Raw genomic sequence first — 12,395 nt, 5'->3', positions numbered from 1 at the left:
CATAAGCTGTTAGGGGCATGATCTGAGATCATGATACTGTCGTAATTACAATCTTTAATTCTAGAGATCAAGCTTGCAGAGATTAGAAAGTAATCAATTCGGGAGTATGATTTGTGTGTGTTAGAAAAACAGGAATAGAATAATACTTCAGGATTTCTATCTCTCCATACATCCCTTAGATTTAATGTCCTGATAAATTGATGTATCATTTCTCTGCTTTTATTATGCGTCTTATCTATATGTGATGATCTATCTCTATTGGGGTCTAATGTGCAATTGAAATCTCCTGCTATTATATATTGACCATTGAGGGAGAACAAATTGCTAAAGAATTTGGGGTCATCATTATTTGGCGCATAGATGTTAACCAAAATAAGGGATTCTGTCAAAAGTGTGCCTTGAATTATGAGGTATCTACCTGCCTTGTCTGCAATTACCTTTGTAATATTTAAAGGGATAGATTTGTGAATAAGGGTCATGACCCCTCTTGCTTGAGTATTAAAGGGTGCTGACAATACCTTACCTTGCCACCTCCTCCTAATCCTAATATCTTGGTCTAATGAAAGGTGGGTTTCTTGAAGAAAAACTATTTTGGAACGAATATTTTTTAACCTCCACATCACCTGCTTTACCTTTTTTGCAACCCCCTGCAATTCCAAGAAGTAAACTTCATCTCTAATTCACCTGTCATAAATGTCTATAAGTATGAGTTTCTCGTACCAGTATGCAGTAATGTACCTTGAAAATACAAAAACAAGAAAAGCAGCAGCAACAGAAAGCAAAAACAAAACAAAACAAAGAACAAAAAACAAAGAAAACAACTCTCAATATACAAACCTCACAAACCCCATAGCTCCAGAACTGAGCACCCCCCTCCCCTACCTGTTCACTCCAGTAACGCTGAAAACCACTCCACACGAAGTGAATATCATGGCATGTTCTGGTGGAATCCTGACCCATTGAATGATTCTATAACAGTAACCCAATCAGAATTTAATTGACACGTCTTAACTCCTTAAAATAAACAAAAAACAAAAAACATCCAACTAGTTTAACTGTTACGTCACTAAGAGCAGATTTTAAATTATGTCACATGTTTATTTTGCCGCTGAATAAAGCCCCCCTTCTTCCTATATTTAAATTTGAATTCACGTTTATAACATTTCTACAATAATAACCGTGTTTTGGCAATTTGAACTGGACTTTACAAAGCTAAACATGTAAAAACAGTCCCATGTAGCAACTTATTCCAAGTGGAAACTTAGTCGCTCATTTTCAAAACACAAGCTGTTTTTTAGTCCCCATACTCATCCATTCCCGTTCTCCTCCTGAAGTCGTCTGATGAAACTCTCCGCTTCTGCCGGTGTGCCGAAAACGCGCGTTTTGTCCTTATAGGTCACCAGCAGTCTGGCAGGGACAAGTATGCCGTGTCGTATCCCCATATTACGGAGCTTCTGTCTGACAGAGTTGAATTCCTTCTGCTTTTTGTGCACTTCTGCGGCCAGGTCAGGGTAGAATCGCACTCGGTGTTCCTTGAAGAGGATTTCTTTTTTGGCTCTGACTGCTCTTAAAACAGCCACCCTGTCGTTCAGAAACTTCATAATCAATGTTCTCGGGGGCGCAGTGGAGTCTCGTCTCTGGCCCACACGATGGGCTCTCTGAAGGACTAGCTTGGAGCTAAGTGTTGTAAGACCCAACGTCTCCGGGATCCACTTCTCGAGAAAGGAGCATGCGTCGTCCCCCTCCGCCCTCTCCGGTAGGTTAACCAGCCTCAAATTGGAGCACCTGGATCTTGCTTCGAGGTCTGTAACTTTATCTTCCAGTTCTCTTTTCTTACCCTCAAGGGACAAAACCTTAGCCTGGAGGCTAACCACATCATCTTCCGTATTAGAAATACGGACCTCTGCGCTTGTAATACGCTCCGCACACTCTCACGTCCTTCCTCACTCCTTCAATTGCGGACAATATTCCGTCAAATCTGTTTGAAAAGTCGGTCTTCAGATCTTTGATAGCGCCAAGAATAGTCTCGTTCTTCCTTCCTTCATCTTGTTCAACATGTTCAGCAGTGTTATCCGTCATGTCATTAGCATTAGCCTCCGCATTTGCGGAGCCAAAGTCTGATATTTTGGATTGCAGACCCTTTCCGCAAGTTTTACTCGGTTTTCCTGATGCAAACGACATCTGTGTCTTCCAGAAATGGTGTTACTGGCTTTCTTGTGATAATAAATTAGGTATATAACAGGATTTAATTGCAGTTCAGCGGAGGGGAGAAAAACACGACCTTCTAGCACGCCGCCATTACCTATATACTTTTTGATGCCTTTTATCATTGGCACTCCTGGCAAACACTGAAGAAGCGCACAGGAATTTTAGTCTGTAAGAGCCTTCTACCCACTAGTTCAAGAACTGCAGAGATTGGTTGCATATTTGGGTCACCAAGTCTCCAAGAGAACCATAAAATGGCACTTACATACCCTTTTTTTTGCTGGCACGAAGACAGCCCTTACAGAGCACAACAAAACCAACCGTCTGGGGTCTGCCAAACCTCACTGGAATTATGACTGGATAGAGTGCTATGGTCCAATAAAATAAATGTTTTGGCCATACACACCATGGACATGGTGTCGAGGACCCGGCCCTAGGCCCGCCTGATGAGAGATTGACAGAAGATGGGTTAGGCAGGAATGCATTGTTAACCCCTCGCACACGCCAATGGGGTAGGAGTAAAAGCTCCCGTAAGAGGAGAAGTATATGGTACAAGATAAATGTACAACCGTATATATGGACACTGAGGAGTCTGAAGTCAGAGGACTTAGATTTCGGGTTTTAGAGAGCAAGGCTAAAGGCCTGACTGAGGCCATGCGTAGAATGTGTTCTAGCATGACCGTGGAAGATGCTGAACATGCTGAACGGGAAATTGGTGACCCAGGGAGTTTGGCGTTCAAGGAGACGGTAGATGTGATAACATACTTGGTTGACACGTGTGGGCTTGCTCCTACAGGGGAGGAGCACAATGCCTGGTTAAAGCAACAGGATGAGGGAAAACAATGAAGATAATTGGGAGATCAAAGAGTATGAGGAGATGGAAAAATGTAGGAGAGATAAGGAAAACGGAAGGGATGTCAATACCGAAAGAAGATTAAGAGGTTTCAAGGGCCTTCCTGATTATAGCACAAATAATTTATCGGATAGATTCAAAGGACTAACAGTGGAGGAGTTAAATGATGAATTACACTCAGCTATTAGCTGGATTTCTTTTGTAGATCCCTTAAGGCGCCACAAAAAGGGGCACCTGAAGAGTGTATTGAGATGGTGGCAGGCACTAACTTCTGGCTTGCATGAGGTCAAGGTGTGGAGGAAGTCAAGGAGAGACTATGAAATTGAAACAGACACCAGTGATGAATAGATTCCTTAAAAAAAATACAAAAAGTAGTGTTTTTCCACTCGTATATTGAGATGGTGGAAATTCCCAACCGGAGGGGCACATGAAATAAAGTATTGGGGAAATTTATTTTGAGGTATGAGAAAATTACAGTGGGACAAACAGAAGTGATGAATATGGTCATTAAAAAGTTGCATAAGAGATAAATGTCTTCCCACTCAATATACTGGGGACATTTCTTATCAAAAAAGGTACACTCTTATACGGAAAAAGGATATATAAGGAATAAGCTTTTAGACCTTAGGATAGCATCTTAGAATTTTGCTTCACAAGATATCTACGAGCTGTTGAAGAGAGAGCAACGCAGGACAGCTGTAGTCAAACTGGAGTGGCGTGCTCCCTCTGCGCGCCACTCCAGGATACGGATATAGAGAGAGGAGTGACGTACGCGGTGCGGACTCAGCCCAAGAGTTGTGGCAGCGGGACTGATGTTGAAGAGGTGTTCATGCGCATCCCTCATCATACAGAAAAGCTGGTGAAAGAGTTAAAGGGCTTTTACGACATGCTTGGCGCCGTGAACTATACCCGGAGGCCAACAGACGGGACGCGACCTTCCTGCTGGACCCACGCAAGAACCCCCCCCCCCCCCCCTAACCTCAATGTCAGTGAGGAGAGGCATATGCTGCAGCTGCACTGCAAAACCCCCGACGTGTTCGAAGACATACCAGTGCACATCCCATACAACAGGCAGGAGAAGTACGAAGTGCAAAGTCACGTCTTTCGAAAGTCTGGGTCCTGATCCTGCCCCAGATTCCCAAACCAATGCAGCTGTTCAAAGAGCTCATCAACAGCAAGGAGGAGGGATCAAATCCCGCAGAAAACGATTTATAAACGAGTAATTATAATCTATATTACTTGTAAAAGTAGGAAAAGTAGTACATAGAAGCTCAACGTTATAAGTTTCCTTTCATTTTCATGTCTTTTATTTTTTAGTAAGATACTATATACGATATAAATAAGTAGTAGACTTTAGGGGTGATCAGCAAACTGAAAGATGATATATATCCTGTAATCTGTATAACTCTATTCTTTTGATTGATTATAATAAAGTATATCTTACTATAATCATATGTGATAAAGATTCTTTTAGAGGAATACATTGAATACAGGACATCGTATACCAGATTTGCATCACACCCTTCACTTCGAGACTGGGCTGGAAGTTCAGTAGAATTTACCAGGGAGTACTTGAGTTCGTCCCCGAGACACCTCATGGTGAGGTACTGCTCGTGGGAACGTGAGGTCTGAGCTCGGCAAGGGGTCCGTGGCTCACGACAATGGTCATATATTTGAGCGTTAAGAGTGATGATTAAACAGGTAGTTGTATTTCAGACAGTGGAGCTAGCACTACTCAAACACATTATTGCATGTCCCAAAATCCCTGTGTCCCATAATCTCTGCGACATACAACAATCTCATTGGTTGAGACAACATACTGTATGCTGGGATATGAAGTACAATTAAAATATATTATCACCACATCGCAGACATGTTTGGTGGTAAAAATACATTTGGCTGGCAGTGCTCCAGAGACTCCATTTAAGACCAATGGCATAATGAATCCAACAAAGGACCAGGAAATTTTGGCAAATCTGGTTGTCTCTGCTGGGAAGCTAAGACTTGGTCATAGGTTGAATGTCCCGCCAGACACTGGGCCTCATTTATCAATATTTTCTAAACTCATCTACAGGTATTTGCGAACTCCGCCACTGTTTTCAGCCGCCATTAATTTAACCGAAGTAAGATCCATTGGCGCCATACATGAGGATTATTAGGACGAAACGTTGTATGTATCAATCCTAGCAATTCACACATAGCGTGTAGGGAGGGGCGTATCCTACACAATTTGTGCACCCGTGTGAGTTTCAAATAATCATCCTTACTTTCGTAGAGTGTAAAAGCTTTACTTTATTTGCCGGCCCGTGCGAGGACCCTACAACATGATCCGATTTTTTTATTTATCATTAAATGACTGTGTGCCAAAGATACCTTGTAACTTTTGTGTAACGTCAGCAAACGTGTTTGTCTTTGTGAATATGAAAATATATATTAAAACTTATTTAGGACTTAACATAAAACATGGCATGGAAGATGTTCTTATAATAAACTTGAACTTGAACGAGGAAATTAAGCTGATTGTCCTTGTGGAGAAACATAAAGCGATGTGCCAAACCTGATGAAGATCCACCGGGATTGAAACTTTGTCTACAATAAAGGTGTGTAATGAACATATCAGTGTGCAGGCTTCCTTCTTTTCATTCTTCCTTCTTCCAACTAATATCTAAACAGTTTGTTGGTAATTAGCCTAATTGTGTTTATATAGGCCACATAAACTATGTATGCGCCACATAGGACTGGAATAAAAACTGCTAAATGTAGAGTGGCATCCGACCTGCTTCATTGGCATACGTATCAGAGACATTGCTGTTTTTGTAATCTCTGTCTTGAGTTCCACATACTGTGGAACAGGTAAAACAAAAATGGTTTAACATAAAACTGGAGACAAAGTTATAAAATTATAGGAGAGATCTTACTGTCTGGGATTATCAAGGAGCGATATATTTTCACTGTCCTGTGTCAGTCCGCAAGAAGCTGAGGATGGAAAGCAGCTGACCATGTTCTGGAATTCGACAGGAACGGCGTGTGTATCTTCTAAGTTCTAAGAAGGAAGTGTCTGGGAAAATCGGTCTTTGAAAATGAATATGAAGCAAGCTTTTAGATTATAATGACACTTATATATAGTTTTGTTGTACTCAGGGTATTCTAGGTGCCAACCGTGGTATGTTAGTTGATAAGTTGATGTATTGTGATGAATGAGTTTTTCTGCCACGCAGAAACCTGCTATGCACACGTAGCCTAATTCAGCGCACCTGACTGGACTAATTGCCCTGCAAGACAGCAGGACTGGTTTAATAAAAGCGGGGCTGTGCACTGGGACTGCAGACGGCTAAGGGCTCTGTTTCCGAAAAGTGGCTGCGAAGATTATAAGACATGATCAGGGACTGAATTCTGCGGGGTGCCAGATAAGTGTTCCACGTTACCTGCCCTGAGCCGCTCCGATTGCTCTCTTCTGTTCTAATTTGGTATTATAATGTTTTAGCCTGACGACTGCCCTTAGCAAGACCTTTATTTTATCATTTTATTAGTCAGGGTACAGCTTAGCCCTTTGGCCAGGGTTAACGGCCAGCCCCACCCCTAGCTGTTCAACGAGGCCCATAGTTGAGGCAAAAGGGTAGGAGTAATTTAATAAGCCGTCTTGGCCTGCGTATTGTGTGTGTGTGAGTATCAAGTGGCATTTCTTTTTTTTTTTTTTTTTTCAGATTTTTCCCTTTTTCTCCCAATTTGGTAGCCAATTGTACCTCGTCTGATTCAATTGGAGGTAGTCGTATTAGATGTACCGCCCGTACCCCGTCCCTCGGCGGCCCGAATGAGAACGACACGCCTTCTTCAAGCCGTCTCGTCTCGTGCCCATTGCCGTGATTCCGAGGCGCCCGAGGTGCTTATTGTGCGGCGATCTAATAACCCTGCCAAGTCCCTCCCTCTGGAGCAGCGAGCCAATTATTGCTGCCCCACGTGAGCCAGCCAAACTTGGCTTTTTGGCAGAACCGAGAATCGAACCCCGGTCCCCGGTGTGCAACTGCAGCAAACTGCAACCGCATTTCTTATAATAAAGCATTGTTTTGTATATTCACTTAACTGATTGCCTGGACCTTGTACTGTTGAATACTGTTGTACATCTCTCTATTGTTATAAAAGAAGCGGCACGTTACAGTATTCTTCAAGGGTTCAAATTGTATCTATATGGTAACGCAAGGACTTGGAACCATACTGTCCTCATCACACTTATCCCTGTGTTCGATTTGCACTTTGTTGTACGTCGCTCTGGGTAAGAGCGTCTGCTAAATGCCTGTAATGTAAGCCATGCTTTAATCTTCTTTTAGTGCAATACATGTAAATGTAATGTAAAGAGAGTCTAATGCTGCGTTCACGTTATATCAGAATGACCAAATTACCACCTTCCGACTGGGAAAGACCGTTCATGTCAACTCATTTGTTAAGGGGTTTTGTTTTTGCATAGCGTTTAATTTCAGCCACATGCCATGCCACATCTATACCATAATGTTTGCAGGTGTAAACTTGAACTCGTTATTGTTCATTGTTTCTTCTGTGAGCCTCACCAAAGGCTCAGCTTTGAATATGCGTTCTTTCCGAAGTAGGCTACGCCATGCCCCAAATTTTCTAATAGCCTAGAGTAATGTAACGTAAAGAGAGGCCAGACATATAAACAAGGGTCTAAACAGGCTACGCCCTATTTATAGCAAACTTTTATACTTGTAGGCTACGCCCTATTTATAGCAAAAGTATTTTATGGAATTTATATTAAGCTCCACTTAAGCATTAACTAATCATGATTACCAGAATTAAACATCACCTATTTTAAGTTGAATCCTGTTGCATTTTTATTTGACATGAATAATTATAATATTCAATTGGCTCGTGAAGTTCGTTCGGCTCCTACGAAAAAACTGATTTACAGTTAATTTAATTTGGCTCACGTTTGATAAATGAGGCCCAATGGCTCCAAACATACAATGGTTGGTCAGGCAAAATAACATTGATCTCAGTCTCATAAAAAAAGAAAAAAGAATCCATGGTCTGAACTGAAGATGGGGGTCCATGAACCAAGGGATATCAATGATTCTGAAAAGTTTGCATGGAGGAATGGTCATGGTATTATTATTTTACAGTATTTTCTGCACATATTTCGGTGCCAGTAATTCTGGAGCCCACTGTAAAATATTAGTTAATATTTTCTATTATATTCTCATAATAGAGAGGCTCCATAGGCTTCTATTGTAAAAAATTATATTTTCCCAAAACATTTGGAGAAAAACGATCATTGTTTCAGAAACTTTTACACATTAAATTTATGTTTTGAAAATATTGACTGATTAGCCTTTCTTTGGTTGTTAAATCAACTTGGGTTTTTACATTGAAGTCAATGAGCAGAAAGATCTTTTACACTCAGCACACATACATCCAGGTGCTTCACTGCCTGCCCCCTCCAACCCTCTCCAGCTCTTGTGGACTAAGGTTAAAATCGAGTCTGCACTTACAGTAACCTGCCGTGAACACTGCAGGTTGCGTTTTGTCATTGATTTACTTAGTCTCTATTCTGTATATTGTAATAACCCATACAAACATATAACAGTATACAGAAACCTAGCTATATTTTAATGTAAAATATAGCTAGAAAAAAGGCAGCAGGTTGCAGGCTGTAGCAAATTGTTTGATTTTGTCTGGGTTCATTTGTCTTCCGATATGAATCTTATGCTTTCCAGCAGTCAAAAGTTGTCAACCGCATACCGGCTAGCAAGTCAAAACTTTAAACATCATCACAAAGCAGGATTATTGAATTAGCTGAATAGGTTCACCGAGTAAAACTTTTACTCGTTCCAGCTTTGTAAGGATTCCAGGTTTTACTCTGTGAACTGATCCAGCTAACTCCATAATCCAGCTTTGTGATGTACCCTCTAGAGCAGGGGTGTCAAACTGAATCCCCAGGGGGCCGCAGTGTCTGCAGGTTTTTGTGGTTTCCTTTCAATCAGCTGCCAATTAAGGCAAATTAAGGCCTTGGTCACAAGGCGTGTGGATACTTTAACCAATCAATGACTTGATGAACCCAGAACACCCCAAAAACCAGCAGACACTACGGCCCTCCAGGACTGGAGTTTGACACCTGTGCTCTAGAGAATTGTATAAGAAGTACTTCTATAATTATGTGTGTACCCCCAGGGCTATTTTTGTGACTATTGAGTTGCATCAAAATACAGGCAACATTTGATATATGAAAGGCTACATGGGATTTGCAGTGTGCAATTCCAATGCAGTTCCCACCTACCAATGCAGAATCTTACACATTGCCCCTTTAATACAACATAGTTTTATCAATAGCACTTCACGTATGATTGTTGTTGTAGTCATTTGATTTGATTTCATTAAGCCACATGAATTGCTGTTGTGAATTAATTTCCCCTTCTCTCTCCCCCCTCTCTCTCTCTCTTTCCCTCCCTCCCCCCTCTCTCTTTCCCTCCCTCCCCCCTCTCTCTTTCCCTCCCTCCCCCCTCTCTCTTTCCCTCTCCGTCTATGTACTACAAGGTCCAGTGGGGGTTCACCTAGCCTGGGAGTTATGGAGAAACCTTCGCCAAAGTCTTCGCCACACCACTGACTCATCACCCATACTACTATTGTACAGTGCTTTGGATAAAGGCTATATAAATGCCAATTTACCAATTTACTATGTATTGCTCATAATCGTGAATACCTGCTCAATATCCATCCATCCATCCATCCATCCATCCATCCATCCATCCATCCATCCATCCATCCATCCATCCATCCATCCATCCATCCATCCATCCATCCATCCATCCATCCATCCATCCATCCATCCATCCATCCATCCATCCATCCATCCATCCATCCATCCATCCATCGTCTTAACCTGCTTATCCTGAATAGGGTCGCAGGGGGGCTGGAGCCTATCCCAGCATACATTGGGCGAAAGGCAGGAATACACCCTGGACAGGTCGCCAGTCCATCGCAGGGCACACACACCATTCACTCACACACTCATACCTATGGGCAATTTAGACTCTCCAATCAGCCTAACCTGCATGTCTTTGGACTGTGGGAGGAAACCGGAGTACCCGGAGGAAACCCACGCAGACACAGGGAGAACATGCAAACTCCGCACAGAGAGGCCCCGGCCGACAGGGATTCGAACCCAGGACCTCCTTGCTACCCACTGCACCATCTGTGCCGCCCCTCAATAAACATACTTGCTTGTATTCAATTGATGTTGTGGTCCTTAGCTCATGAAATGTGTCATTTAGGTTTGCCAAGATGTAGCTCTGTATGTCATGCCAATTAAGAATTAGAAAATAACTGAAATGAGAGGAAGGGGGAAAAGGATTTTTAAATCTTAAATTACTTTATTACTCATATCTTATTCAAAGCACTCAGTATTTTGTCCACTTTTTCCATCATCAGTGCTCAATCAGCAGCAGTAAGCCTTATTGTTTGGTCTCATTTGTAGCTCACCTTGTTGGTCTTCTTCAGCAAGATGCGATCCCATTGGCTGATGATGTTCAGCCATTTTGCCTCCCTTTGTCTGACCACCTCTGGGGGCGGGCCTTCAGTCCTGAAGTGCACAGGGTCAATACAAATCAACACACAGAATTCTAACATAGGCATTCCAATGTCTAGTCCAGGAGGTCCTCTGTCTGCAGGTTAATTCATGTGTATTCCAGTCCTTGATGAACTACAGTACATTTAGGCCTTTTAGCAGATGTTCAAATCCAGAGCAACTTATATATTTTATACAGTTTGAAATTTAACTGCCATAAATATCATGGTAAATACCACAGAACTATAATAAGCTTACTCACAGGCACAGTGGAAGCATCCTAGCTGGGAATCCAGCCCACAACTTGGCTAGCCCAGTTCCCTGACTACCTAATTACACCACCACCCAAGCAGTGCCCATCCTGTCATACAGCTGCCTTTCAGACAATCAGATCTCAGGGGAGAGAGGGTGAGTTGTATCTGTTGAGCTTTCAAATTTGGTGCCAGGGGCAAGTCGGGAGAACTGTTAATGGCATATCACATGGCATTAATGGCAACTGGTGAAAGAAGAGCTGTTGGAGTGCCATTTGATTATAGCTCCCTCTGTGTGTCAACGATATGCTGTGCTGCACAAGAGTACAGTAATAAAGTACATATACATACTAGTGGAGAGCAGGGCATATGGTCACACTTTTCACTCTCTCACATATCTTTGGTCCAGTACATCACAATGGAATGAAATGTCATACCAAATGAAGGAATGAAGTCTTAGGCACATATTTTGTATTCATTACATCTTCATATCTTATTTCAGTGTTAACAAGTTACATAGAGATTGTGTACTTGTGGGAAAGTTGTCACGATTGGATGTAATAACAACCAAATCAATGTGATTTTGGTCACAGGTAACCAAGTTCATTGAGACACCACACACTGAAATGTGTGCTAATTATGGCTATATCTCAAGGTTAGCTTCACGAAGGACACTTTCTTCTCACCTCTACTCAGTACAAAAATATAATTCTGAACATTCATACTTAAAAAAGTTTTATTACATAAAATGTGAAATGCCATTAACAAATAAAACTATCCTCACCTCAGAGATTACTGTGATTTTGACTACATATAAACAGGAAGTTGACTTCAGAACACAACCTCACACAAAGTGGCTGAATACACATTTTATGTACAGAAATCAAGGAAAAATGTCTAGACATCAGCAGTGAAACAGTTAAACATTTTGAAAGGTGAACCCATATGGTTAGGCTGCTGTATTATGCCTTGTATTACTTTTAGTAACATCTGTAACTACAGTAATAAGCCATTTAGTTAGAATCTCTCAAAGATTTGCAAAAAATGTCAAGTCTGTGTAATATTATTAAACCAAAATGGATACTAGCGAATGGCTTGTACAGAAGCTAGAAAAATTAAGCCCAGTATCCTAAAAGCACAGTGTTTGTGGACACCACATGGACTAATGCAAATGAGAGACAACATTGATCATTGGCACAAGAAATACCAAAGTAGAGCACATTGTACCTCCGTGGTGTCCTGCCATGTACACCATGCCTGTTGAATTTTTTCCATATGGTGAACTCATGAATGGAGACTGTGGTGGCCCGACCAGGGATCGGTACACCACTGGGGTGGAACGGCCCGTGCGCCGGCGCCAAGAGTTTGGGATGCTGATTCACTCTGAATATTTTCCCCTGTCCTATCTAAGTGAACGGCACCTTGGAGAGAGACCGGGAGGAGAATCAGCACCATGGCCAGCCACCCCCGGGGCGAGACGGGTGCGGCCGCATTCCGCACGTGAATGAACAAT

The 12,395-nt window shown here is 42.0% G+C and overlaps 2 protein-coding genes across 2 annotated transcripts in view; one reads left to right on the top strand and one right to left on the bottom strand.

Annotated features, from left to right (window-relative positions):
• The window catches only part of rad9a (RAD9 checkpoint clamp component A), a 77,024-nt gene extending 66,936 nt beyond the window's left edge, over positions 1 to 10,088 (top strand). The window contains exon 14 of the mRNA XM_061250872.1: positions 9,602 to 10,088. The gene's annotated coding sequence lies outside the window, so the exon portion shown is untranslated. The remainder of the gene's footprint in view (positions 1 to 9,601) is intronic.
• tbc1d10c (TBC1 domain family, member 10C) overlaps positions 1 to 12,395 on the bottom strand; it is a 63,263-nt gene that overhangs the window by 28,808 nt on the left and 22,060 nt on the right. The window contains exon 3 of the mRNA XM_061250867.1: positions 10,547 to 10,646. Within this exon, the coding sequence (XP_061106851.1) occupies positions 10,547 to 10,646 (100 nt within the window). The remainder of the gene's footprint in view (positions 1 to 10,546; positions 10,647 to 12,395) is intronic.

The sequence above is a fragment of the Conger conger genome, chromosome 8 (genome assembly GCF_963514075.1).
Source record: "Conger conger chromosome 8, fConCon1.1, whole genome shotgun sequence".
Classification (NCBI taxonomy): Eukaryota; Metazoa; Chordata; class Actinopteri; order Anguilliformes; family Congridae; genus Conger; species Conger conger.
The sequence above is the reverse complement of the archived record's forward strand: the minus strand, read 5'-3'. Positions and strand labels throughout refer to the sequence as shown.